This window comes from Sarcophilus harrisii, chromosome 4, assembly GCF_902635505.1.
Source record: "Sarcophilus harrisii chromosome 4, mSarHar1.11, whole genome shotgun sequence".
Taxonomy (NCBI): Eukaryota; Metazoa; Chordata; class Mammalia; order Dasyuromorphia; family Dasyuridae; genus Sarcophilus; species Sarcophilus harrisii.
Window position 1 is genome coordinate 338,667,911 of NC_045429.1, and position 25,010 is coordinate 338,692,920.

Here is a 25,010-nt window from a genome sequence, read left to right on the forward strand (position 1 = left end):
AGATGTGCACATGTACATAAACACATAGATGATGTCCCCAATTCTTTTTAGAACTTTTTAAGGCAGTTATCTAAAAAATTCTTTTGGAAAAAATAAGTCATCATCTCAAGAAATTCTAATATTTCTCATTCAAACAGAGAACTGTCCTCTAAGTTCAGTCATTCATCCAAAATTTTTTTCTGAAGGAAAACTGCCTTAGGATAAAATAAGGCTGAAAGTTTAAAGTTGAGATGTAATTTTTCGTATTTCTTTAGGCTTTTTCAAAAGCATTAAAAACATACATTTAGGTCAGCAAAATAGACACAAAAACCTGGGGTTAATACCTAAATTTGAGTCCACACCTTGGTCTTTGAGATGATGGTCTTCATCTAGATCAATTTCCCTTTCTCCTTCATCTTCAGAAATCCTTGGTACATCATCAGCACTCTGTATTTCTTGGGTTCTGGGCTGATTTCTCCCTTGTTTAGAAGAATCAAACACCAAAGCAGAATCCTTGTCATTTGCTTTTCCAGTTAAGTCTTCTAATGAGTTAGAGTGTGAAGAAAATAAACTACCAGAACATTCAGATTCTTGGCTGGAATTATCATCCTGGGATGCCTCCCTAGATGATAGCTGAGGACTGCTAGCATTCATTCTATTTCTGTTTAGGGAGAAGTCTGGATTTTCCTTTGCTTTGTTTGCTGAAAGCTCTAAGCCCATAGTTTTATTTTTGGTGGGCTGAGAGGGTGTACTTGCTGCTTTGCCAAATATTAAATCTTGAAAACTTGGAAGGTCTCCCTCTTCACTGGAGGCATCCTCTTCTTCTTCTGAGGACTCCAGTTTTCGGGCTCTTCTAGTCAAAGTGGGATTTCTATGTACGAAAGGGCTAAGGCTTTTTCTAGACTGTTTTACCTGAAAACGTTTACCAATTTTGCCAAAAATAGCAGATTGTTCGTTGATGTCACTTTCAGCAAAGCTAGTGTTTTCTTTTATTTCGCCTTCACTGTCCAACAAGTCGGGAGTCTCAGACCAAACCTGAGAAGAATGTATACTCTCTTTAGTTTGTTCTAAATAAGGAGACAAATCTGTACTGATGGCCTGAGCTGATTTTCCATTTCCTCCCTTCCCTTTTCTTTTATACCCTTTGCAATTATCCTGAGGAAAGATCTGTTGAGAGATTTGGGGTTGCATAAGCTTTAATTTGGGTGGTGTATTTAATTCAGATTCTTTATTTTCACTTTTTTCTGCCTGAGTGCCTTCTCCACTAGAGCCTATGCCGATAATTAAGTCAGTTGGTTTAGAAATATATTCTCTGCTATTACTTTGGCTAATTAGACTAATGCTGCTTTGGGCTAAGCTTTCATTTCCCATAGCTGTTTCAGGGCACGTGGTTTGTCCGTCAAGCCTTTCCTCCAGGAAGTTTTTTGCATATATGATTTTACTATCAAATGATCTTGCTGGAGAAACTGATTGTTTTTGATCAGGAACTTGTGAAATTCCCTGGCTGATTTCAGCAATAGGTTCACAGTCATTGTCACTATTTAATGAAGCTATGCGACAAAGCCTGGAGACTTCTCTGGTGCTACATTTGGCATGATCCCCTGGCTTCCCCTTCTCTTTCATGACAGCAGGCTTTGGCTGCACAGGCTTGTTTGATTCTCTGTTTTCTTGCTTTTCTTTCTCCTGGTATCTATGAACTGTACTCTGCTGACTTACAGCCCCAGGGACAGCACAGGTTTTCATATATTCTTGCCTTGGGCTAGAACACAGTGCAAATGACTGGCGCTTTGAACGTTTGAAAGTATTCTGTAAATACTGGGTGTCAAGTTCACTATCTTCCATTTCTGTGATTGTCTTGGAGGCATTTTTAACTTCTTGTTTCATTGGGCTCCTTAAATCTTCTGCACTACTTTCAGTGTTTTTGGATGAACTACTTTCTAAGAATTCCTTTATTTCCATTATTTCACAGTGACTTCTGTGAGGACTGGGACCTGCTTTTGAATTTTGAGGAGTATCAGCTGGAAACAACGAGGTACTGTCCTGAGTGTCCCAAGCAGTATCAGGAACCTCCACAGTCCCCAGGCTTCCTTGAGATCTTTCACCTCGTAACTCTTCCCTTCCACTTAATGACAAATCTTGGTCTTGGCTGCTAGGGATTACTTCCAGACTCCTTTCATCTCCCGTGAAACTGCAACTAGCTAATACTTGATCCTTATCGGTACTGAGATTGTCAGGAGCACAGGCACATACGTTTCCTAATTTTAGTTCTGAGACAACTTCAGTGACACAACTTTCTTCTGCTTGGTCATCTGGCTTATGGGCTTTCTTGGCTCCAACTGCAATCTCTTCTGATACCTGCTGAAGCCTTCTGCTGCGCCTAAGTTGGTTCTGTTCAGAATTTTTTTTTTTCCTTATCTCTTCACTGCTGGGATAGCTATCGATCTGTAGTTCAGTCTCATTAGAAGAGCTTGGGCTTCCATCATGTCCAAGCTCAAGAGCACAGACAACCTTGAATGAAGGCTGCTTCCTCGGCTTGTCTTTTTTTGTTATGTTGGTCTCTCCACCATTTAAGCCAGCTGCAGGCTCTGTTTCAGTTCTGAGAGTGGATTCTTTCTCTGCAGAGAACAGTTCTGATGTCTGAGCTTCTTTCATTTCCCCTGCGTGACCATTTAGTGCTTTCTGTTCAGGATGACCATTATCCATATTCATCACTTGGTCATTTTGTTCTCTTTCAAAGGTTTGGTCAGCAGCATGTTTCTTTTCAGGGGTTTTGTGAGTAATTGGAACTGTCTTCTTGATGAAATCCTCAGGCTGCAAGTCACATATAGTCTTTCTTTTACGCTTTAACTTGGTATTTTTCAGAGGTTCTGGAGGAACCAAAGAATCAGGAACAACTGTCTCAACAACCAAATTTTCAGTTATGTGATTCAAATTAGGGTGACCCGATTTTCTCCGATAGGTTTTTCCAAATATTTTATCTTTAATATTGTTGTTTTCTGCTGGCTTGGGATAACTTCTTTCAGGCATATGTAGCCATGTCTCATCGGCAGTGTCAGCCACAACGTCAGTCTTCTCAGAAATACTAGAATTTCCATCAGAGTTATCTGGATGCCCATCTTCTAAGGCACTAGCTATCTCTGCATTCTGCTTATGATTCTTGTCAAGGGAGCAATCAGAAGCTAAAATGTCATTACTCCTGGATAACCACTCATTAACTTTCTGAATACTGCTTTTCAGTTTGGTTCCAGATAGGCAATTCTGAGGATTACCTCTGGTGCCTTCAGGACCTTGTGGCTTCTCCTTTAGTTCTTGCTTCTCACACAGATGATGGGCATTCAGCTCAGGCTGCTCTTCTACACTGGGGGTCTTCCCAGTACTACATATTCCCTTACTTTCATCCAGTCCACTCTGTTGGTTCCTTGCTAAGCCAGACTGTTTGCTTTTATTACAGAGCTCAGCTTTTTCTACAGTCATTCTGTCTGTGTTGGGCAATAAAGTGGAGGTTTCAGGCAGTAATGAGCTGGCATGAGTGTCTGTGCCACATGGCTTCATATTCAAGTTTGAAGAAGAAATACTCTGAGGCTCCTTTGGATGTCCCCCAGTGGCATTCTCCTCAATGACGTGAGCATCTTTGGTATTAGAATGATGCTGTTGCAGGCTCTTTATGGTCCTCTCAGATAACTCAAACTCAGCTGAAAAAAACAAACAAACAAACAAACAAAAAAAAAAAAAAAGGAAAGCACTTACAGGCTTATTCTTCATTTAAAATAATTTTAATAGGACTTTATCATGCAAGTGGTTATCTTCATAGAAAATGATTAGAAGATTAATAAGTATAATGAAAACCAACAATATATATAATTAATCTTGTTTATGGCTTCATTTATTCTCTATTTATTAAAAATGTAATTTATTTTATTTAAAAGGAATTAAAATTTAATCCCAGAATTTCTTTATTCCTAAATTGTTTGTTTTTTTCCCCCAGCTTCTAAAAGTTTATTAAACTAAACTGGTTAAGCCCCACTCACCCAAGATTATGTTCCATCTACTGAACCATGCTCCATACATTTAAAAAACTCAGAACAAGACAAATGACAAATACCACAATGTAAAATGAAAGGCAACAGTACATTAATAAAATAACATAGAGATAGGAACAGTAATCTCCATAGAAATAAAATTATAGATAGGAGTTTAATAAAGGTTCTTCTTCCCTGCCTCCCCAAGATCTAAGTCTAATAGAAAATAGAAAAAGCAGGTTTGGGCAAGACAGCAGATTAGGGGAAGCAGTCAGCTGACTTCTCCCAAAATTCTCCTCCAAACAACTTTAAAATAATGCCTCAAATTGAGATCTGGCATGGCAGAGCCTGCAAAAGGTCAAAGTAAAACATTCTTCCAACTCAGACAATTTAGAAGATCAGAATTAGTGATCCTGACAAAGGGATAGAGAGTGGCCTGGAGTTCACATGAATGTAGTAATACTGGTAGGACTAAGTGATGGTGACAGAAGTAGCGGCAGACTTACTGTCTCAAATGAAGACACAGTGAGGGACATGACAACGTCAGAGAGAGATTATAATACTAAATGCAGGGCAAGAAGCTGCTGGACAACACCATTACCTATACCCATTTCTGGGTCAGAGGTCAAAGGCAGAGAGCAACATTTTGGTAAAGAGGGAGGAGGGACTCGGAGAAGCAGTATGGTTTCTTGGTCACAAGGGATTGGGGATCCTAAGGAACTGTACTGCTTGCAATCCCAAGAAATCCAGGGTAAGAACCAAAGTGCAGACCAGGAGAGCAGTGACCACAACTCTTACTAGCATCTTGGAAACACAGAAAATTTCCAAATCCATAGAAACAACCCTGAAGACAGCAGTGCAAAAAAGCCTGAAGTTTGGGATAGTGCCACCTTTCCCTCACTGTTCACCCTGGGAAAAGAGCCCAACTTTAACATATATTTAAAATCAAGAAACAGGAAAGAAAATGAGCAAATAACAAAAACAGAATATAACAAAACAGAAGCTAATCATAAAACTGCCAGAGCAAGATCAAAACACAATGTCAGAAGAACACAAACAGTTACAAGCAAAGTCTTAAACAAAAAATATAAATTGAGTTTACAATTCCTGGAAAAGCTAAAAAATGATTCTGAATATCAAATAAGAGTGGAAGAAAAAAAATTGAGGGTATAAAGTTATGAAAAGGCAATTTATAGGCACAAAAAAGGAAGAAAATAACACTTAAAAAATATAATTGGCCAAACAGAAAAAATAAATGTACAAAAGCTCCCAGAAGAAAATAATTCCTTGAAAATTAGAACTGGGTAGACTTGGATTGGAAAGAACCATCCACATTCAGAGAGAAAACTAAGGATACTGAATGTGAATCAAAGCATAATATTTTCACCTTTTTTTTTTTTTGATTGTCTGCTTATTTTTCTTTCATCTTTTAATCTGATGATTCTTACACAGTATGATGAATATAGATATGTGTTTAGAATTGCACTTGCTTAACTGGATTGCTTGCTGTTTTGGTGAGGGGGTTGGAAGAGAGATGGAGAAAAATTTGAAATACAAGGTTTTGCAAAGGTAAATGTTGAAAACTATATCTTTGCATGTATTTGGAAAAATAGAAACCTATTAAGGAAAAAAAGAAAATTAGAATTTGCTAAGTGGAAGCTAATGACATCAAGAAAAAATAAGACAAAGTCAAAAAATGGGAAAAAATAGAAGAAAATGTGAACTATCTCATCAGGAAAACAATTAATTTGGAAAATTTGTCTGTGTCCAGGAGAGACAATTAAAGAATTATTGATTTACTTGAAAGCCATGATTAAAGAGCCTGGACATCAAATTTCAAGAAATTATAAAGGAAAGCTGTCCTAGTGCAGTAGAAACCAGAGGATAAAATGGAAGTTGAAATACTACTCCATGATCATTACCTGAAAGAGATCCTAAAATGAAAATTCCCAGGGATACTATTCCTGAGATTCCAGAGCTTCTAGGTCAAAAAGAAAATATCCCCCCCCACCACTTTTGTAATTAAATTTACTGGAATGCATAATAGAATTTATTAATATTGAGAAATTAATGCTTTTAGTTGTTTCTACATAGAGAAAATGTCCTTTAAATGCATTTTAAAAATAGCAATATTAGAAAGCCAGTAATTTCAAGAGTGAATTAGGTATACTTTGATAGATTCATGATTTCTTCGAGGTGAATTTTAATTTTTTCCTCAACAGCATTTTATTTTCCTAAATACATGAAAATATAGTTTTCAACATTCATTTTTATGAAATTTTGTGTTTCAAATTTTATTACCTTCCCTCCCTGACATCCTCCCCATCCCCCCAACAAGCAATCTGTTATTGGTTAAATATGTGCAATCTCTTTAAACTTATTTCTGTATTTGTCATGTTGTGCCCCCCCCAAAAAAAAAATCAGACCCAAAGGGAAAAACATGAGAAAGAAAAAACAAATTAAAAATAGTAAAAATATTATACTTCAATCCACATTCAGTTCTTTTTCTAGATGTGGATGCAATTTTCCATCCCAAGTCTATTCGAACTGAAAGAGAAAATATTTCAAACAGCTAGAAAGACACCATTCAAGTACTGTGGAGTCAGGACCACACAAATTTTAGTAGCTACCCCATTAAAGGATCAGAGGGCTTAGAATAGGATATTTCAGACGGCAAAAGAGCTGAGATTACAACCAAGAACAAACAGCCTACCCAGCCAAACTGAATATAATCCTTCAAGGAAAAAGATAGCTATTTAATAAAAAAGACTTTCAAACCCAGGCTAAATTGAAAATTTGACTTCAAGAAGGATATAAAGGTAAAAATATAAAAGAGAAATAAGGGAGTCAATAATTTCTATATGGGAGATGAAACATAACTTTTAAAGAATTTTCTCATTATTAGAGTAGAAAGAAGGATTTTACATGTGTGTGTGTGTATGTAGGGTAAGTCAATTATGTTGGGATGGGGTTTAAAAAAAAAAAAAGGATGGTGAGAAGGAAAGATGTCCTGGAGAAGGAAGGAGGGAAGTGAGAGAAAGAATAGGGAAAATAATCTCCTATAAAAGAGGCATGCTAGGAAGAGCTTTATATAGTGGAGTGGAAAATGGTAGGCAGTGGGTAACATCTGAACTCACTTTTATCTAAATTGGTTCAAATATGGAAAGACAGATTCACAAACTCAATTGGGTATAGAAATTTTATTTTACCTAAGAGGGAAATAGGAAAGGAAGAGAATAAGAGAAAGAGGATGGTGGTGGCAGTGATAAAAGCAAGGGTAGATAAAGGAAGGCTGGAGTCGGAAGCAAAACAAATTTTAAGGGAGAAACAGGATACAAAGAAAGAGAGAAGGATAAACAGAAGAAAATAGGAAGGAGGAAAACGCATAGTAATTATAAATGTAAATGTGATAAACGCATACATAAAATGGAAACAGATAGGAAAATGGTTTAGAAACCAGAATCCAACAATATTTTGTTTACAAAAAACATACCTGAAACAAACACAGACACACAGAATTAAACATAGGAACTGAAACAGAATCTATTATGTTTCAGCTGAAAGCAGGGTTAATAATTACGATCTCAGACAAAGTAAAAGCAAAAAAAGACCTAATTAAAAGGAATAAGCAGGGAAACTACATTTTGCTAAAAAGGAACCACAATGAAGTAATATCAATACTAAAATATACAAACCAAATGGCAGAAGCATCCAAGTTTTTAGAGGAAAACTTAATTCCTTAATTTAACTATATTAGTGGGGGACCTCAACTTTCTTAGAAGATAATTAACCAAAAATAATTAAGAAAAGTGAAAGAACCATTTTGGAGAGTAGTTTGGAACTATGCTCAAAAAGTTATCAAACTGTGCATACCCTTTGATCCAGCAGTGTTACTACTGGGATTATATCCCAAAGAGATTATAAAGAAGGGAAAGGGACCTGTATGTGCATGAATGTTTGTGGCAGCCCTTTTTGTAGTGGCTAGAAACTGGAAACTGAATGGATGTCCATCAGTTGGAGAATGGCTGAATAAATTGTGGTATATGAAAATTATGGAATATTATTGTTCTGTAAGAAATGACCAACAGGATGATTTCAGAAAGGCCTGGAGAGACTTACACGAACTGATGCTGAGTGAAATGAGCAGGACCAGGAGATCATTATATACTTCAACAACAATACTAGATGATGACCAGTTCTGATGGATCAGGCCATCCTCAGCAACGAGATCAACCAAATCATTTCTAATGGAGCAGTAATGAACTGAACTAGCTATGCCCAGAAAAAGAACTCTGGGAGATGACTAAAAACCATTACATTGAATTCCCAATCCCTATATTTATGCACACATGCATTTTTGATTTCCTTCACAAGCTAATTGTACAATAATTCAGAGTCTGATTCTTTTTGTACAGCAAAATAATGTTTTGGTCATGTATACTTATTGTGTATCTAAGTTATATTTTAATATATTTAACATCTACTGGTCATCCTGCCATCTAGGGGAGGGGGTGGGGGGGGTAAGAGGTGAAAAATTGGAACAAGAGGTTTGGCAATTGTTAATCCTGTAAAGTTACCCATGCATATATCCTGTAAATAAAAGGCTATTAAATTAAAAAAAAAAAAAAAAAAAAAGAAAAGTGAAAGAGATGAATAATATATCATGACAGACTTCTGGATAAAACTGAATAAGAATTGAAAAGAATTTTGATCTCAACTATATAGAGCATTGTCACAAAAACTGATCAAGTATCAGGGCAAAAAAAAAAAACCCTCACAATCAAATATAAAAAAGTAGAAACATCAAATACATTCTTTTCAGATCATAAAGCAATAAAAAACATATTCAATAAAGGACACTAATAGCATAGATTAAAATTTAACTTGAAACTAAACAATCTAAATCTAAAGAATGAGTGGGTCAAAGAACAAATTATAGAAATGACCAATAATTTCGTTAAAGATAATGACAACAGTGAGACAACATACCAAAATTTGTTTTAGGGAAAATTTATATCTACAAATGTGCACATCAATTAAAAAAAAAAGAAAGAGCAGATCATCCAATTAAAAAACAAATTGCAAATTCCTAATTAAACATAAAAATGGAAATCCTAAAAATCCAGACAGAGAGTAATAAAATTGAAAGTAAAAACTTGAACTAAATAAAACTAGGATCTGATTTTATGGGGAGAAAATACAATAAAATAAGTAATTTGATTAAAAAAGAATAACAAGTTGTTAGTTTCAAAAATGAAAAGAGTGAACATACTACCAAAAAAGATAAAATTAAAGCAATTATTAGGAATTATTTAGTCCAATTATATCCTAGTAAACCTGAAACTCTTAAGTGAAATGCATGACTATTTATAATAATATAAATTGCTCAGATTAAGAGAAGAAATTGAATATTTAAATAAATCCATCTTAAAAAAGAAATTGAACAAGTCATAAATGAGCTTCCTAAGAAAAAATACTAAGCCCTACCAAATTCTATGATAACAATATAGTTTTGGTTCTTAAACCAGGAATAACAAAAACAGAAAGAAAACTATGGACCAATTTCCTTAATGAATGATGATTAAACTTTTGACACAATATAGTACCCATTGCTATTAAAGAAGTTACAAGAATAAATGGAGTTATCCTTAAAATGATAAATGTATAAATCCTGTAAATAAAAGGCTATTAAATTTAAAAAAAAAAAAAAGAGCTAAGGAAGGAAGCTATGTCTTGTAATATGAATTCTAAACGGATATGTACCAAGTGGTACAGCATATAAATTATTAGAGAAATTAAGTCTGTTGTAGGAAGAAATAGACAGCAAAACTATACTAGTGGGGGGCCTCAGGCTCTATCTCAGAATTTTAAAAATCTAACTACAAAATTAGGGAAGTTAGTAGAATGTTAGAAAACAGTATACACATCTCAGATTGGCTAAGATGACAGGAAAAAACAATGATCAATGTTGGAGGGGATGTGGGAAAATGGGGATACTTCCAACATTGTTGTTGGAACTGTGAACTAATTGATCCAAATGTTCTGGAGAGCAATTTGAAAATATGCTCAAAAAGTTATCAAACTGTGCATCATCCCTTTAATCCAGCAGTGTTTCTACTGGGCTCGTATCCCAAAGAGATCATAAAGGAGGGAAAGGGACCCACATGTACAAAAATGTTTGTGGCAGCCCTTTTTGTAGTGACTAGAAATTGAAAACTGAGTGGATGCCCATCAGGGAATGGCTAAATAAGTTATAGCATATGAATGTTATGGAATATTATTGTTCTATAAGAAATAATCATCAGGATTTATTTCAGAGAGCCCTGAAGAAACTTGCATGAACTGATGCTAAATGAAATGAGCAGAAACAGGAGCTCATTGTACACAGCAACAAGATTATGTGATGATTAACTTTGATGGACATAGCTCTTTTCAACAATAAAGTGATTCAGGCCAGTTTCAATGACCTTGTGATGAAGAGAGCCATCTGCACCCAGAGAGAGGATGTGGGGACTGAGTGTGGATTACAACATAGCATTTTCACTTTTTGTGGCTATTTGTTTGCATTTTATCGTCTCATTTTTTTCTTTTTAATTTTTCTTGTGCAGCAAGATAATTGTATAAATATGTATGCATATATTGAATTTGACACTTATTTTTTACCATATTTATATTGGATTACTTACTATCTGGGGGTGGGGGTGAGGGGAAAGGAGGGAAAATTGGAATATAAGGTTTTTTTAAGGGTTAATGTTGAAAAGTGATTCATGCATATTTTTTGAAAATTAAAAAAGCTTTAATTGAAAAAAAAAAAACTTAGTATAATACTCCTCTGGAGAAAACAGAATAGGAACAGGAAGGAATACACCTCAGTGGTACACGGCACCTACACAAAAATTGACCATGGTATTATATTGTATTTAACATAGACTAATACATGTTAAAAAATGTTAAAGTATACCTGCCATCTAGGGGAGAGGGTGGGGGAAAGGAGGGAAAAAGTGGGAACAGAAGGTTTTACAAGGGTCAATGCTGAAAATTACCCATGCATATATCTTGTAAATAAAAAGCTATAATAAAAAATTTTTAAAAAAGAAAAGAAAAAAAATTGACCATCTATGAGGGCATAAAAACCTCACAACAAATGTGGAAAGACAGAAATAACATTCTTTTCAAATCACAATGCAATAAAAATTACATTCAATAAAGGACCAGGGAAAGATAGACTAAAAAACCAACTGGAAATTAAATAAAATAATCTTAAAGAAGATTTCAACTTCAAACAACAAATCATAAAAACATTCAATAATTTCATCTAAGAGAATGACAATAATGAGACAAGACACCAAAACTTATGGGATGCAGCCAAAGCAGTTTTTAGAGGAAATTTTGTGTTTCAAAATATTAACAAATAGAGAAAAAGGAGAGCAATGAATCCGGCATACAATTAAAAACGGTAAAAGAGGGGCAGCTATGTGGCACAGTGGATAGAGCACCCACCCTGAAGTCAGGAGGACCTGAGTTCAAATCTGACCTCTGACACTTACCACTTCCTAATTGTGTGACCCTGGGCAAGTCACTTAACCCCAATTGCCTCAGTCAAAAAAAAAAAAAAAGTAGAACAAATTAAAAACCTCTAATTAAATACTAAATTAGAAATTCTGAAAATCAAAGGAGAGATTAATAAAATTGAAAGTAAGAAAACTATTGAACTAATAAAACTAAGAATTAGTTACTGGGACATTAGTACATTGTTGGTGGAATTGTGAACTGATCAAAGCATTCTGAAGAGCAATTTGAACCTATGCCCAAAGAACTATAAAACTGTGCATATCCTTTGATCCAGCAGTGTCACTACTGGGCTTGTATTCCAAAGAGATTTTTTTTTTTTTTTTAACATGACCAAACCGTTATTTTGCTGTACAAAAAGAATCGGACTCTGAAATATTGTACAATTAGCCTGTGAAGGAAATCCAAAATGCAGGTGGGTAAAAATATAGGGATTGGGAATTCAATGTAATGGTTTTAAATCATCTCCCAGAGTTCTTTCGCTGGGTATAGCTGGTTCAGTTCATTACTGCTCTCATTGGAACTGATTTGGTTCATCTCATTGCTGAGGATGGCCAGGTCCATCAGAATTGGTTATCATATATAATGATGTATATAATGATCTCCTGGCCCTGCTCGTTTCACTCAGCATCAGTTCGTGTAAGTCTCTCCAGGCCTTTCTGAAATCATCCTGTTGGTCATTTCTTACCAAACAATAATATTCCATAACATTCATATACCACAATTTATTCAGCCATTCTCCAACTGAGGGGCATCCACTCAGTTTCCAGTTTCTGGCCACTACAAAGAGGGCTACCACAAACATTCGTGCTCATACAGGTCCCTTTCCCTTCTTTATGATCTCCAAAGAGATCTTAAAGGAGGGAAAGAGACCCACATGTATAAAAATGTAACAGCCTTTTTTGTGGTGGGCAAGGAACTTAGAAACTGAGTGGATGTCCACCAGTTGGGGGAATAGCTGAATAAGTTATGGTATGTGAATGCTATGGAATATTATTGTTCTGTAAGAAACGACCAGCAAATTATTTCAGAGAGGTTGGGAGAAACTTACATGAACTGATGTTAAGTGAAATGAGCAGAACCAAAAGAACATTGTACACAGCAACAAGATTAGTACAATGATAAATTCTGATGTATTTAGCTCTTTTCAATGAAGAGATTCAGGTCAGTTCCAATAGACTTGTGATGGAGAGAGCCATCTGAATGCAGAAAGAGGAATATGGGGACTGAATGTGGATTACAACATAGGATTTTCATCTTTTTTGTTGTTGTGTACTTGCTTTTTTTACCTCTCCCTTTTTCTTTCCTTTCTGATCTGATTTTTCTTGTGCAGCATGATAAATGTGAAAATATGTTTATAAGTATTGCACATGTTTAACCTCTATTGGATTACTTGCTGTTTAGGGGAAAGAGAGAAAAATTTGGAGCACAAGATTTTGCAAGGGTGAATGTTGAAAGCTATCTTTGCATGTATTTTGAAAAATTAAAAAAAACTATTATTAAAAAATGAAAAAGAGTTAGTTTTATGGAAAAAACTGCAACAAAATAGATAAAACTTTTGATTGATTTGATTGGGGGGGGGGGGGGGAGAAAAAGAAATTGCCAGCATCAAAATTGAAGAGTGAACTTATCACCAAAAGAAAAAGAAATTAAAGCAATAATTAGGAGCTATTTTGCCCAACTGTATGCCAACAAATCTGACAATCTAAATGAAATTGATAAACATTTACAGAAATAGAAATTGCACAGTTTAACAGAAGAAATAAAATACTTTAAAAAACTCCATTTTGGAAACAGAAATTGAAAGAGTCATGAACGAACTTCCTAAGAAAAAAATCTTCAGGCCCAGATGGATTTAAAAGTGAATTCTACCAAACATTTAAAGAAAAAACAATTCCAATACTACATAAACTATTTGTAAAAATAGGCAAAGAAGGAGTCCTGCCAAATTCCTTTTATGATACAAATATGATGCTGCTAATCCTAAACCAGGAAGAGCCAAAATAGAGAAAGAAAATTATAGCCCAATCATCCTAATGAATATTGATGTAAAAATTTTAAATGAAATATTAGCAAAGAAATTACAATAATTTATCAGCAAGATAATACACTATAAGCAGGAATGCAGAGTTGATTCAACATAAGGAAAACTATTGTCATAATTGACCACATCAATAACAAAACTAACAGAAAACATATGGCAATATCAATAGATGAAGAAAAAGCTTTTGATAAAATACAGCATGCATTCCTATAAAAAACCTTAGAAATCATAGGAACAAATGAAGTTTCCCTTAAAATGATAAGCAGCACCTAAAACCATCAGCAAGCATTATTCTGTAATGGAGAAAAGCTTGAATGCATTCTCAATAAGATCAGAAGTGAAACAAGGATGCCCATTATCACTACTATTATTCAATACTGTACTAGAAATGTTGGTTTTAGCAATATGAAATGAAAAAAATGACAGACAATGAAGAGATAAAACTATCACTCTTTGCTGATGAGATAATGGTATATAATGTAAGAGAATCCTAAAGAATCACCCAAAAAACTACTTGAAACAATTAACAACTTTGGAAAGTTTCATGATATAAAAATCAACATTTCTATAGTTGCCAATAAAATCCAACAGCAAGAGATAGAAAGAGAAATTGCATTTAAAATAACTTTAGACAAAATAAAATATTTGGCTGTTTATCTGCCAAGATAACCCACCCCAGGACTCTATGAACACAATTAAAAAACACTTTCACACAAATAAAGACAGGTCTAAACAAGTGAAAAAGTATCAATTGCTAGTGGGTAGGTTGAGTTAATATAACAAAAATGATAATTATACCTAATTAGTCTACCTATTGAGTGCTATACCAAACTGTCAAAAATTATTTCATAGAGCTAGAAAAAATAATAACAAAATTCATCTGATAAAAGAAAAGGTCAAGAATATCAAGGGAATTAAGGAAGGGAAAAAAATGTAAAGAATGATGGCCTAGCAGTACCAGACCCAAAAATTTATTATAATCCAACAATCATCAAAACCATATGGTACTGGCTAAGAAATAGAGTGGAGGATCAATGGAATAAATTAGATACACATGAAATAATAGTCAATGACTATAATAATTTAGTGCTTGATAAACCCCAAATTCCAGCTTCTGGGATAAGAAATCACTATTTGACAAAAATTCTGGGAAAACTGGAAAATAATATGTCAAATTTGGCAAAGACTTGTGACATCTCATATCCCATACTAAAATAAGGTCAAAATGAGTATCTGATTTAGGTATAAAGAGTGATACTGTACACAAATTAGAGGAAGGGATAGTTTACTCTCCAAATATTTAGAGAAGGAAGGAATTCATAGTCAAAGAAAAACTAGAAAATATTATAAAATGCAAAATAGGTAATTTTTATTACATTTAATTAAAAAGTCTTTGCACAAACAAAACCCATGTAGCCCTTCCAAGGGAAAGAGAAAGCTAAGAAAAATTTTTTATAGTATATCTGATAAAGGCCTTATTTCTAAAGTATATAGAAAATGGAGTCAAATTTATAATATGTCATTCACCAATTGATAAAATGATCAAGGAATATGAACAATTTTCAGATGAATAAATTAAAGCCATCTATAGTCATATGAAAAAAATGCTCTTTAAAAAATGCTCTAAATCACTATTATTAGAGAAATGCAAATTAAAATAACCCTGAGGTACCACCTCACATCTATCAGATTGGCTAAAATGACAGGAAAAGATAATGACGAATATTGGAGGGGATGTGGGAAAACTGGGACACTAATGCATTGTTGATGGACTTATGAAATGATCCACCATTCTGAAGAGTAATTTGGAACTATGCCCCAAAGGCTATAAAACTATGCATAATCTTTGATCCAGCAGTGCTACTACTGTTTCCATATCCCAAAGAAATCATAAAAGAAAGAAAAGGACCTACTTGTGTAAAAGTATTTGTAGCAACTCTTTTGTAGTGGCAAAAATTTGGAAAATGAGTAGATCATCAATTAGAGAATAGCTGAATAAGTTGTGGTATATTAAAGTAAAGAATTATTGTTCTATAAAAAATGATGAACAAGCTGATTTTAGAAAAGCCTGGAAAGATTTACGTGAACTGATGTTGAGTCAAACAAGCAGAACTAAGAGAACATTGTATACAGCATCAACAAGACTGTGATGATTAATATGATAGCAATTCAGTGATCCAAGACAATTCTAATAAAACTTTGGATGGAAAATGCCATTTGCGTCCAAAAAAAGACTGAATGTGGATCAACATACACTATTTTCATCCTCCCCTCACTCATGATTTTCCCCTTTTGTCTTGTTTTTTCTCTCCCAGCTTGACTTACATAGAAATATTTTTAAAAATGAATGTACATGTATAACCTAAAAAAAAAAAAAAAAAAAAAATGGAGAAAGGAGTATGGAAAACAGGCATCAGATAAAAATAAATAAAGGTGTTTTGTACCATTAGAAAGAAAAATAAGGAATTAAAATTATTTCATGACATCTCAATAGACTAATGATGTAGAAATTCCCCAACTGATTGATAAAACTCTGAATGGAAGTAAGGAAAAATAAAACATACCAAATAATGCAAGGACAGCCGATAGTCTCATGAACCATTGTAACAACCACTTTGTCCTTGGACAAGAGATAACTGCAATCTTGTTCAAATGGTTATACTTGAACTTGCAGTTTTGTCTAAAAGCACTTCTTTTACAATTGCAAAAGTATTTGGTCACCTCCCCTTGAACAGGAAATGTTTTCTTACTGTGATAATAAATCTTGCTAGGTACATTACAAATACTCTTTTCTCCCTTGGCGAATTCCCATTTCTCCATTGCTTCCTGTCCTGTGAAATGCTTTATTTATCTATCTTTAACTTGCCAGAGAATACTGCTGCTTGGTTATGAACTCTGAACAGGCCTGAAGTGTTATAAAAATCAAGTCAGAATCTCAGGAAGCTGAAGGTGTTACCAGCAGTTTTCCTTAGCATGCTAATAGATTTTTGGTTTGGCTTTCTCTTTGGCCTCATTTCTGTCCATGGAGAAAATTCTCCAGAAGGGATATTACTACAAAAATATTAGATTATAAATCTGAGACAGCTATTCTATACAAGGCAAAAGATACTATGGATTATAAAAAGTCTCTGTTGCTCTTCAGAGATATTTGGCAATACCGTATCTACCTTTACTTTCTTCTGCATTCAACAAGTCTGGAAATATAAGGAAATACCATTATTACCTTTTCCCCTGGGCTTTACTCTGGCTTTAGATCTGGTTCCTTGTGGTGATGTTTGGCACAATTCTTGATCTTTCACACTATAGGAAAAAAGAGCCTCTTATGAAAAAAGATTGTTTTCATAGAACTAAAAGTGAGCAAGAATGCTAAAATAAGTCTTCTAGGATGATAATTTGAAGGAGTCTTACAAATAATTTAGTAGAATACTCTCCTTTTATACTTAAAAAACTTGGATACAAAGCAGCTAAGTGACTTCATCTAGGTAATGAGTAGAAAGCATTTGAATTAAGGTAATTAATAATAATGACAATAGCTAACATATAGTACTTACCTAGTATGTGCCCATTTTAAAGCTAAGTGCTTTAAAATTATCTCATTTGATCCTCACAACAATTATGGGAAGTAGATGCTATTATCCTCATTTCACAGTTGAGCAAACTGAGGCAAACAGAGGTTAAGTGACTTGGCCAATCATACTTAAACTAGTGCCTAAGGTTGAATTTGAACTTGGCTCTTCTTGACTACAGATCTTGTATTATACCTATTTTGCCTCCTACCTAGGAGAAGCTATCTGAATCCCAATCCAATGCTTTTTTCTTGTCACACTATTATTGCTGCCAATTTCTCCTTATTAGAAGGTCAAATGTTGACGGTCTCAAAGGACAAAGTGGTAAAGACAGGCCATACTTTGAGATTATGCAAATCCTTACAAACTACTCAGAAATGATAATGTAAATATCACAAATAAAAGCACCATTCAGAGAAGGGCAGCGTCCCTCCCAAGAAGGCTGAGTATTCAATCCACAGAAGAGTTTGTGGAAGATATAAAGCTGCAACAACTATAGAGCATCCAGAAACACTCCAGTGGGATACAAGTTACCTCTTTACTGCTTTGTGCTTGTTACTGTCTTCAAGAATCTCCTAAAACTCCCAGTTCTAAAAACTCGGGAAAATGGATAAACTATTAAGTATTGCTATGGGGCCCCCTGAATTTGTTTTCTTGAGTTTCCAAATTTCCATCTTATCTTCATGGTTTAGCAATTCCTAGAGAAAAGAATGAGGCTTTTGCCATCATCTTTATCCTCCCCCTCTGGAAGAGAATAATCCTTTCCCACTTTTCTCAGTAACTTCAATACCCAAAGATTTTCCTGAACTGCCAGGCTTCTGGATATAAGGAGTTCCCATGTACACATGCCTTTCCTTTGTATAAATCTAGTTGCAACCCATGTTTCACGAACTTGTGGGGTTTTTTTGTCATAAATACTGATTACATCAAGATTCTCAGTGATGCCATTACCTGACTTAACGAGGCAGGATTTCACCTGTGCTTGTTTTCTCTAATAGTTTGTGACTACTTGGTTAACATAATTTATGACAACAGATGGAAGTTGGCATGAGTTCCTTTTTTGAGGAGAGGAAGGGATATAACATGAAAATGGGGTCACCCTAAATGCTCAGCAGCTCACAAAACTTGCACTGGCTTCAGTTACATTTCCAGTTATGCCAGTATCATCCCAACTCACGCTGCTCCTATTTCTTAGCTAGAAAACACAAATGTCTTTCAGCTACATCCCTTCTTAGAATTCCAAGGCTAAATCAAGATTCTTATGAAAGACAGTAATAAAACCAAAAAAAAGATGCAACTTCTATTAAGTCTTTTAGGCTCAATGTCTGATATTTAGAATCAGAATAGCTGGATTTAGGCTGTTTGTGGAAATGAGGCTGGCTTACATGCCTCTGAATGTCACTTCAAGACTTGATTCTAATCTATGGGAACTCGGAGCATCAACACTCCTTTAATACGAAACCCTTTCCATCTACTCTCTTGCACATGACAAGAAGAACAGTGCAGCAAATAAAACTCCTGGACTCGGAGTCAAGAAAACCTAGATTTGAATCCTATATGTGTCCTCAGTAGCTATGTAATGCAGCATAAACTAAACGACTGCTTCCAGCCCCTCTCCTTATAGGGACCATAAGAATACCTGTATCCCATACAGGGTTGTTATATGAGAATCAAATGAAATTATTTACTTCACATACAGATCAGGTAATATACAGAAAGGGTTTTCTCTGTATTTGTATTCCCTGAACCTAGTACTTGATAGGTGCTTTAAAAATGGTTGTCAATTGATCTTCAACTTACCTGTTACAGATAGCATTTTTTGCACCATCTTCAGAAGAATCAGATCCTAAAAAATCCCAACACCCCAAAATATAAGTTAGAAAGCTTTCTAGTTGAGGTGAGTAAGGTGTAAAAACAATATCCTTTTCAAACCCTTCATTTAAAAAAAAGGGAATAAGCACTTAAGCCCCTGCACTATGCTTAGCACTTTACAAATAATATCTCATTTGAAGATAAAGCCACTTAGCAGACTGAGCACTAAGCTTTATGCCATCAAGCTTTCCAACATTTTCCCTTTTGTTCCTGGCTCCCATTAGTCCTATGCTTCCTAGTCACTTCTCAAGTCATGTAAGGAATAAATGACTATTTCTAGCTCCATCATTCCCTCAGACCTAGACCTCAAGGTAGGAACTTCTTTATCTCTCTCTTCTTATAGTATTTATATAGTACCTCCTATATAATGGATACCATATTAATGTCACTGAATTCAAATGACAGATTCTGTTTAGCTGTAGTCATACCACACATGATATATTTCAAGCTTTAAAATTGTTGACCAATGTGCATAAACTTTGATCTAACAGTGTCACTTCTAGGTCTAGATCCCAAAGAGATCATAAAAAAGGGAAAAGGACCCACATAAGCAAAAATGTTTGTAGTGGCCCTTTTTGTGATGGCAAGAAACTGGAAACTGAGTGGATACTCACATGACTGAATAAGTCGTGATATAGGAATGTTATAGAATATGTTATAGAATGGCATAGAATATCATTCTATAAGAAATGATGAGCAAGATGATTTCAGAAAGGCCTAGAAAGCCTTACATGAACTGATGCTAAGTGAGAAGAACCAGGAGAACACTTTATATAGTATCAGCAAAATTATGTGATGATTAACTGCTCTTTTCCACAATACAGTTATCCAAGACAATTCCAATAGATTTAGGATAAAAAATGCCATCCCCATTCAGAGAGAGAATTATAGAGACTGGATCAAAGTATAGTATTTATACTTAAAAAAAACAAAAAACAAAAAACTTTTTCTTTTTTGTATTTTTTCCCCTAGTCTGATTTTTCTTGCACAATATGACAAATATGGAAATATGTCTAAAAAGATTGTGTGTGTGTGTGTGTGTATATAAGGGAGGGAGGGAGAAAAAACTTGAAACACAAAACTTACAAAAATGAATGGGGAAAACTATTTTTCTATGTATTTGGAAAAATAAACTATTGATCAATCATGGCATTTTTTCTATTGAAGGTCCTTAGTTACATTCAAAATGTCAGTGGCTTAAGTCAAAACATTTTCTTTCCTCTTTTCAATTCCAAAATGCCACATATAACTTGCCTGGGAGGATCATTACCTAATTCAATGTAGACAGCATTATTTTTAATGCATTTCTTTTGTTTTCTTCTCAGCGAACCTTTTCTGATGCCAAGGTCAAAAAGCTGGACACCAAGACTGGCCTCCTGACAAAAAATGCAGAGAATAGTTATCTACTTACTCAAAGGTAAAAAAAAAAAAAAAAAAAAATTACTTCTTTGATCTATGTCATAAAATCTCTACAACTGGCTGAATTTTTGTATTATATCAGAAAAGAAAATTCTCAGAACTGCCTGATTATAATCAATTAGTTAAAATCAACAAGCTATTTTATAGCCAATATTTTGAAGTATAACAGAAAATAGAATCTGGATTCATTTAGTACTATTTTCTAATCTTCCAAGACCCCAATGATACAATTCAATTAGTCCTCATCAATTAGACGATTAGTCTTTTTTATTTTCTATGATTGTGCAAAGAAAAAGGATATTATTAAACCGAAAGATCTATAAAGACAGAGATCATATCCAACTTATTTTTGAATCTCTTCTATTATAGTGTTCGGCATCTAATAGACATTGAAAGAATAGTTAGCTAGCAGAACTTTTTACTGGTCTGAGCATCAAAGAATAAGTGAAAAATACTTGAAAGATTCTAATACTACTTTCACCCAGTTTTTTTTTTCTTGATTTTCAATCTTCCTGCACTCACTGAAAAATTGCTATTGCCCATTGTTATATTTGTTACAGATTTGTTAAGTTCTCCTAATTTCACCTTATCATTTTCACAAGAAAGTTTGGCAATAAGAGTGTTCTAATTCATGGCTGGTGAATTGAAATAGAATTTATCTTTTAAACCAGTTAAGGAATCTTAGGTTTTTTAAAGTTAGCTATAAGACAAGTAAAGTATCAATATAGGGGAAAGGCTCAAGAGGTTAGAGTTGAAAGGGATCTCACAAGTCTAGCCTGGCTCCTATTTGAGTGATGATACTTTCCATAAAATGTCTGAGAGACTACCTAATCTCTACTTGCAGTACCCAAGTGAGAGACACTTTGGCTACCTTCACAAATAACCCTCTGGGCTATTTAAGAAATTATTCTCTTGTCCCCCTTCCAGCCCCAAAACCAACAAATCACAAATCCAAAAATAATTGAGCTGGAATCTAGTGCTTTGCAGCTGTTTCTTCTCATTTTCCTTCTGGGGTCAAACAAAAAGACTAATCCTGTTTTCTATGTGCCAGCCCTTCAAATATTTAGACTATTGTCTTCCATAATATGGTATAGTGAAAAGAGTACAGGTACTTGACTTGGAAGGAGGGGACTTTGGGCTCAAATCTCACCTCTGAGATGTAATAGATGTGACCTTGAGCAAGTCACTTAACTTCCCAAGACCTCACATTTTTCCTCTATAAAACAAGAGGGTTGGACTGGATGGCTTCTAGTTCTAGACCTACCATTTCTATGACCTCTCATCACTCACTCAAAGCTTTCTTTCTCTGGCTAAGTAAACATTCCCATTAGCTTTGACTTCTTATCACTAATGCATGATTTCCTCAGGTAATCAGATCTCCTCATCATCAGAGTGGTTCTGGACACAATGATGCTTCTCCTAAAATGAGGCCTCTGCAGGTAGACACAAAACTTTAAAGGAGATCTTAAGAGGATGGAACTATGACCTACATTCTGAGTCCTGTCCCTATTTTACTATTAGTATAGCTTAAGAGTGATTCATCTCGCTAGATCTATTTCAGTTCCCCATTATGGTGTGGGGATGACTCGGTGTTCTCAAAGTTTATGACAGCAGAGTGTGAAATATGGTGGGTTCTATCAAACTAGAAAGAATTCGTGTACAGGCCAATAAATTCACTTTCAGCTACTTTCAAAGAGTTGCATCTTGCACTGGTGGAGAATGAAATATACTGATGAAATCACAAATCCCTAAATTACTGAAGTCTAAGATTGTGTCAGCTTTTGGGGTGGCAACTTCACATTATTCATTCAGATTGAATACAGTAATATAATCCATAAAAAAAAGAAATAAAGACTGAATATAACTGTGATATATTTAACATGTACAGGACTTCTTGCCATTTGGGGGAGGGGGTGGAGGAAGGGAGGGGAAAAGTCGGAACAGAAGTGAGTACAAGGGATAATGTAAAAAATTACCCAGGCATAGACTCTTGTCAATAAAAAGTTATAATTATGAAAAAAAAAAAAAGACTGAATATAAATCTGAAATAAGAATTCTCAATTTAAGAATAAAAAACAATTAGTAAATAAAAAATTGAATCTGCAGTAGAGACTCTCTCTAAAAAAGTAAAAGAGCTGAAATACAAAAACACTGAAGGAGAGGATAATTTGACATAAAAAAAGCAAAAGACAACATTTAAAAAATCACACATAGTCTATATAAGACTTTACAAAGGATGGGCAAAGATACTTTAAGGATCACAGGTGTAGAGGAACACATCTAACTCCAGAACCTAGACACTGTAGTACAGGACATGACAAAAGAACAGTCCAGAACTCTTAAAACTCCTTCTCTCCCTACATAAACTGCTGCTTAGCTCTCATTCCCTTTCCTACATTTGGACAGTTGTTTTTTAAAAAATCTAAATGAAAATTTTCTATTAGTTACCTCTCTCCCAGTTTCGTGTCACTCACAAACTTTCTAAGAATGTGACTACCCTTTTACTCAAATGGCTGAGAAAAGCATTGAAGAGGACAACACTGTGTTTCTGACTCTAGATTTGTCTTTCAACAACTCTCCCATCTTCACTGGAGACTGCCCAGAGCTTTTCTTTCATCTTGCAGTTGCTTGCGAAAGTTAGGGCTTGAACATAGTTGGCATACACTTGGCTTTTTTACTGGACAGTTTTCCTTAAATTCCTATACTACATGGGGCAGTTAAGTGATGCAGTGGATAGAGCACTGGCCCCAGAGTCAGGAGAACTTGAGGTCAAATCTTGCTTCAGACACTTACTAGGTAGGTGACCCTAAGTCACTTAATCCCAATTTCCTAAAAAAAGAAAAAGAAAAAGGAAAAAAAAAAAAGAAGAAAAAAAATCCTGCAATACTTACTGTTTGCAATAATCATTAAGACATCTAATCATGTACTACTTTGCATTACTACTTAGTTCTGACATATGTATGTCTTGCCTTTGTAACTAAATTTATCAGTTCTTTTTATATTCTCTCTCAATGCCTCATACCAAGTTATAAAAGAATAAGACAAATAAAAGGATAGAAAAGGCTTTACCAAGGTGGGGTTTTCTGGTTCACTGGCTCTGAATCTTTTTGTGCGGTTTCTGTAGCCCATACTTTGAATGATAGTAGCTTCTTTCTTTAGAGGCTCAGGAGTCCTCTTCTCCCACTTTGAAGAATCCTGGCTGTTTGAAACTGTTAAATAATATCATAAAAAATCATGAAGGAAAAAATTGGTAGTGACTAGATATAATTATCTACAATTAAAAAACCCAGTTATACCTGTCTATTCCTACTAGAAAACCTAAAAAACAATTAGCCAGTACAGTATAATTCAAAGTACTGCGTAGGGAAGTAGAAAAGACTAGTCTTCACATTCATTAGCTAAGTAACCCTGAATAAGTTATTTAACTTCCTGTTAAGACTATTTCATCTGCAAAATGGGAATAATATTACTCTTGTTTCCTGCCTCACAGGTACAGTAAAGAAAGATCTTTGCAAGCCTTAGGACACTAGAAAAATGTGAATTACTATCAAAATCAGATTTTGAGTCAGGCTATCCTTTTTCACTTTTAAGATAAGAAAAACTGAGGCATAGAAGTTAAGCAACTCAAGGTTCTGTAGAAAGTAAACTAGAGCTGGGATACAAACTTATGTCCCTTCACTTGGGCATATTGAATGCTATCTCTACTTCTTTCCAGGACCAGGCTACTGGGATCCTGAGACTGAACTGAGCCTTCTCCCTTAAATCTCTTCTTTAGCCCGCTTCCTAGCAATGGCATTATTATTATCATAATTGTTATCATTATTGGGTCTTTTTTTCCAACATTCAAGACCAATAAATCTTTCAATAACAAAGTGAGGAGTGCTAATATAGACATTACAAACAGGAAATTAAAAATGAATTTATACAGCCACAGAAAATAATGGCCCCTCTTTTTGACTACAAGAGCACCATTCTTGTAGACATCCAACACTTACAAAGGAATCCCGTGTCAAGCTCAAAAGCACGAATAGTTTTCAGCAGTCCTTCTACAAGCTGTTTAAACCTTGTACTTTCTCGTAGGCTTCTGAAGAAAAAGCATTTGATGGATTTTTAAAAATGAAGTCATTGTCCATGGTTTCAGAGATGTTTAAAGAAAATAAATAAATACAAGGAACCAAACTATTATATAAGGAGGAAAAACAGCCACAGTAATAGTAGAAACTGTCTTCAAGGGACAGAGAATTAATTCTTCTAATTATTGCAGGCATTACACTATAATCAAAAAAATTATTCACATTAGAATAAACTAAGGGACAGCACACATTATTTTTATAAACTTAAATCTCCAAAGAATTAAGTTCAGCCAAAACCAGTAAAACTCCCTGAACTGGGGGTTTCCCAAATCTGTAACGGGCAAAGAACTCTGATATAAATCAAGGTCATCTGGGAGTCCATTGCTTTCTCTATCCAAAGCGAGTGCCATAATTTTTCTCAAATCCTGTAATGTGGATTACTAGATGAAATCCTCAGAGAAAAAGTGTT

The 25,010-nt window shown here is 34.7% G+C and overlaps 1 protein-coding gene across 2 annotated transcripts in view; it reads right to left on the reverse strand.

Moving 5' to 3' along the window:
* The window catches only part of BRCA1 (BRCA1 DNA repair associated), a 76,057-nt gene that overhangs the window by 35,490 nt on the left and 15,557 nt on the right, over nt 1-25,010 (reverse strand). The window contains exons 5-10 of one of the 2 annotated variants that reach the window (XM_031966346.1): nt 24,464-24,552; nt 23,538-23,677; nt 20,320-20,425; nt 18,978-19,023; nt 16,835-16,911; nt 342-3,671 (exon numbers count right to left, since the gene is read on the reverse strand). In XM_031966346.1, coding sequence (XP_031822206.1) covers nt 342-3,671; nt 16,835-16,911; nt 18,978-19,023; nt 20,320-20,425; nt 23,538-23,677; nt 24,464-24,552 — 3,788 coding nt within the window. Of the gene's footprint in view, nt 1-323; nt 3,672-16,834; nt 16,912-18,977; nt 19,024-20,319; nt 20,426-23,537; nt 23,678-24,463; nt 24,553-25,010 lie in introns of both variants that reach the window. The other variant, XM_031966345.1, reaches the window with a different exon arrangement.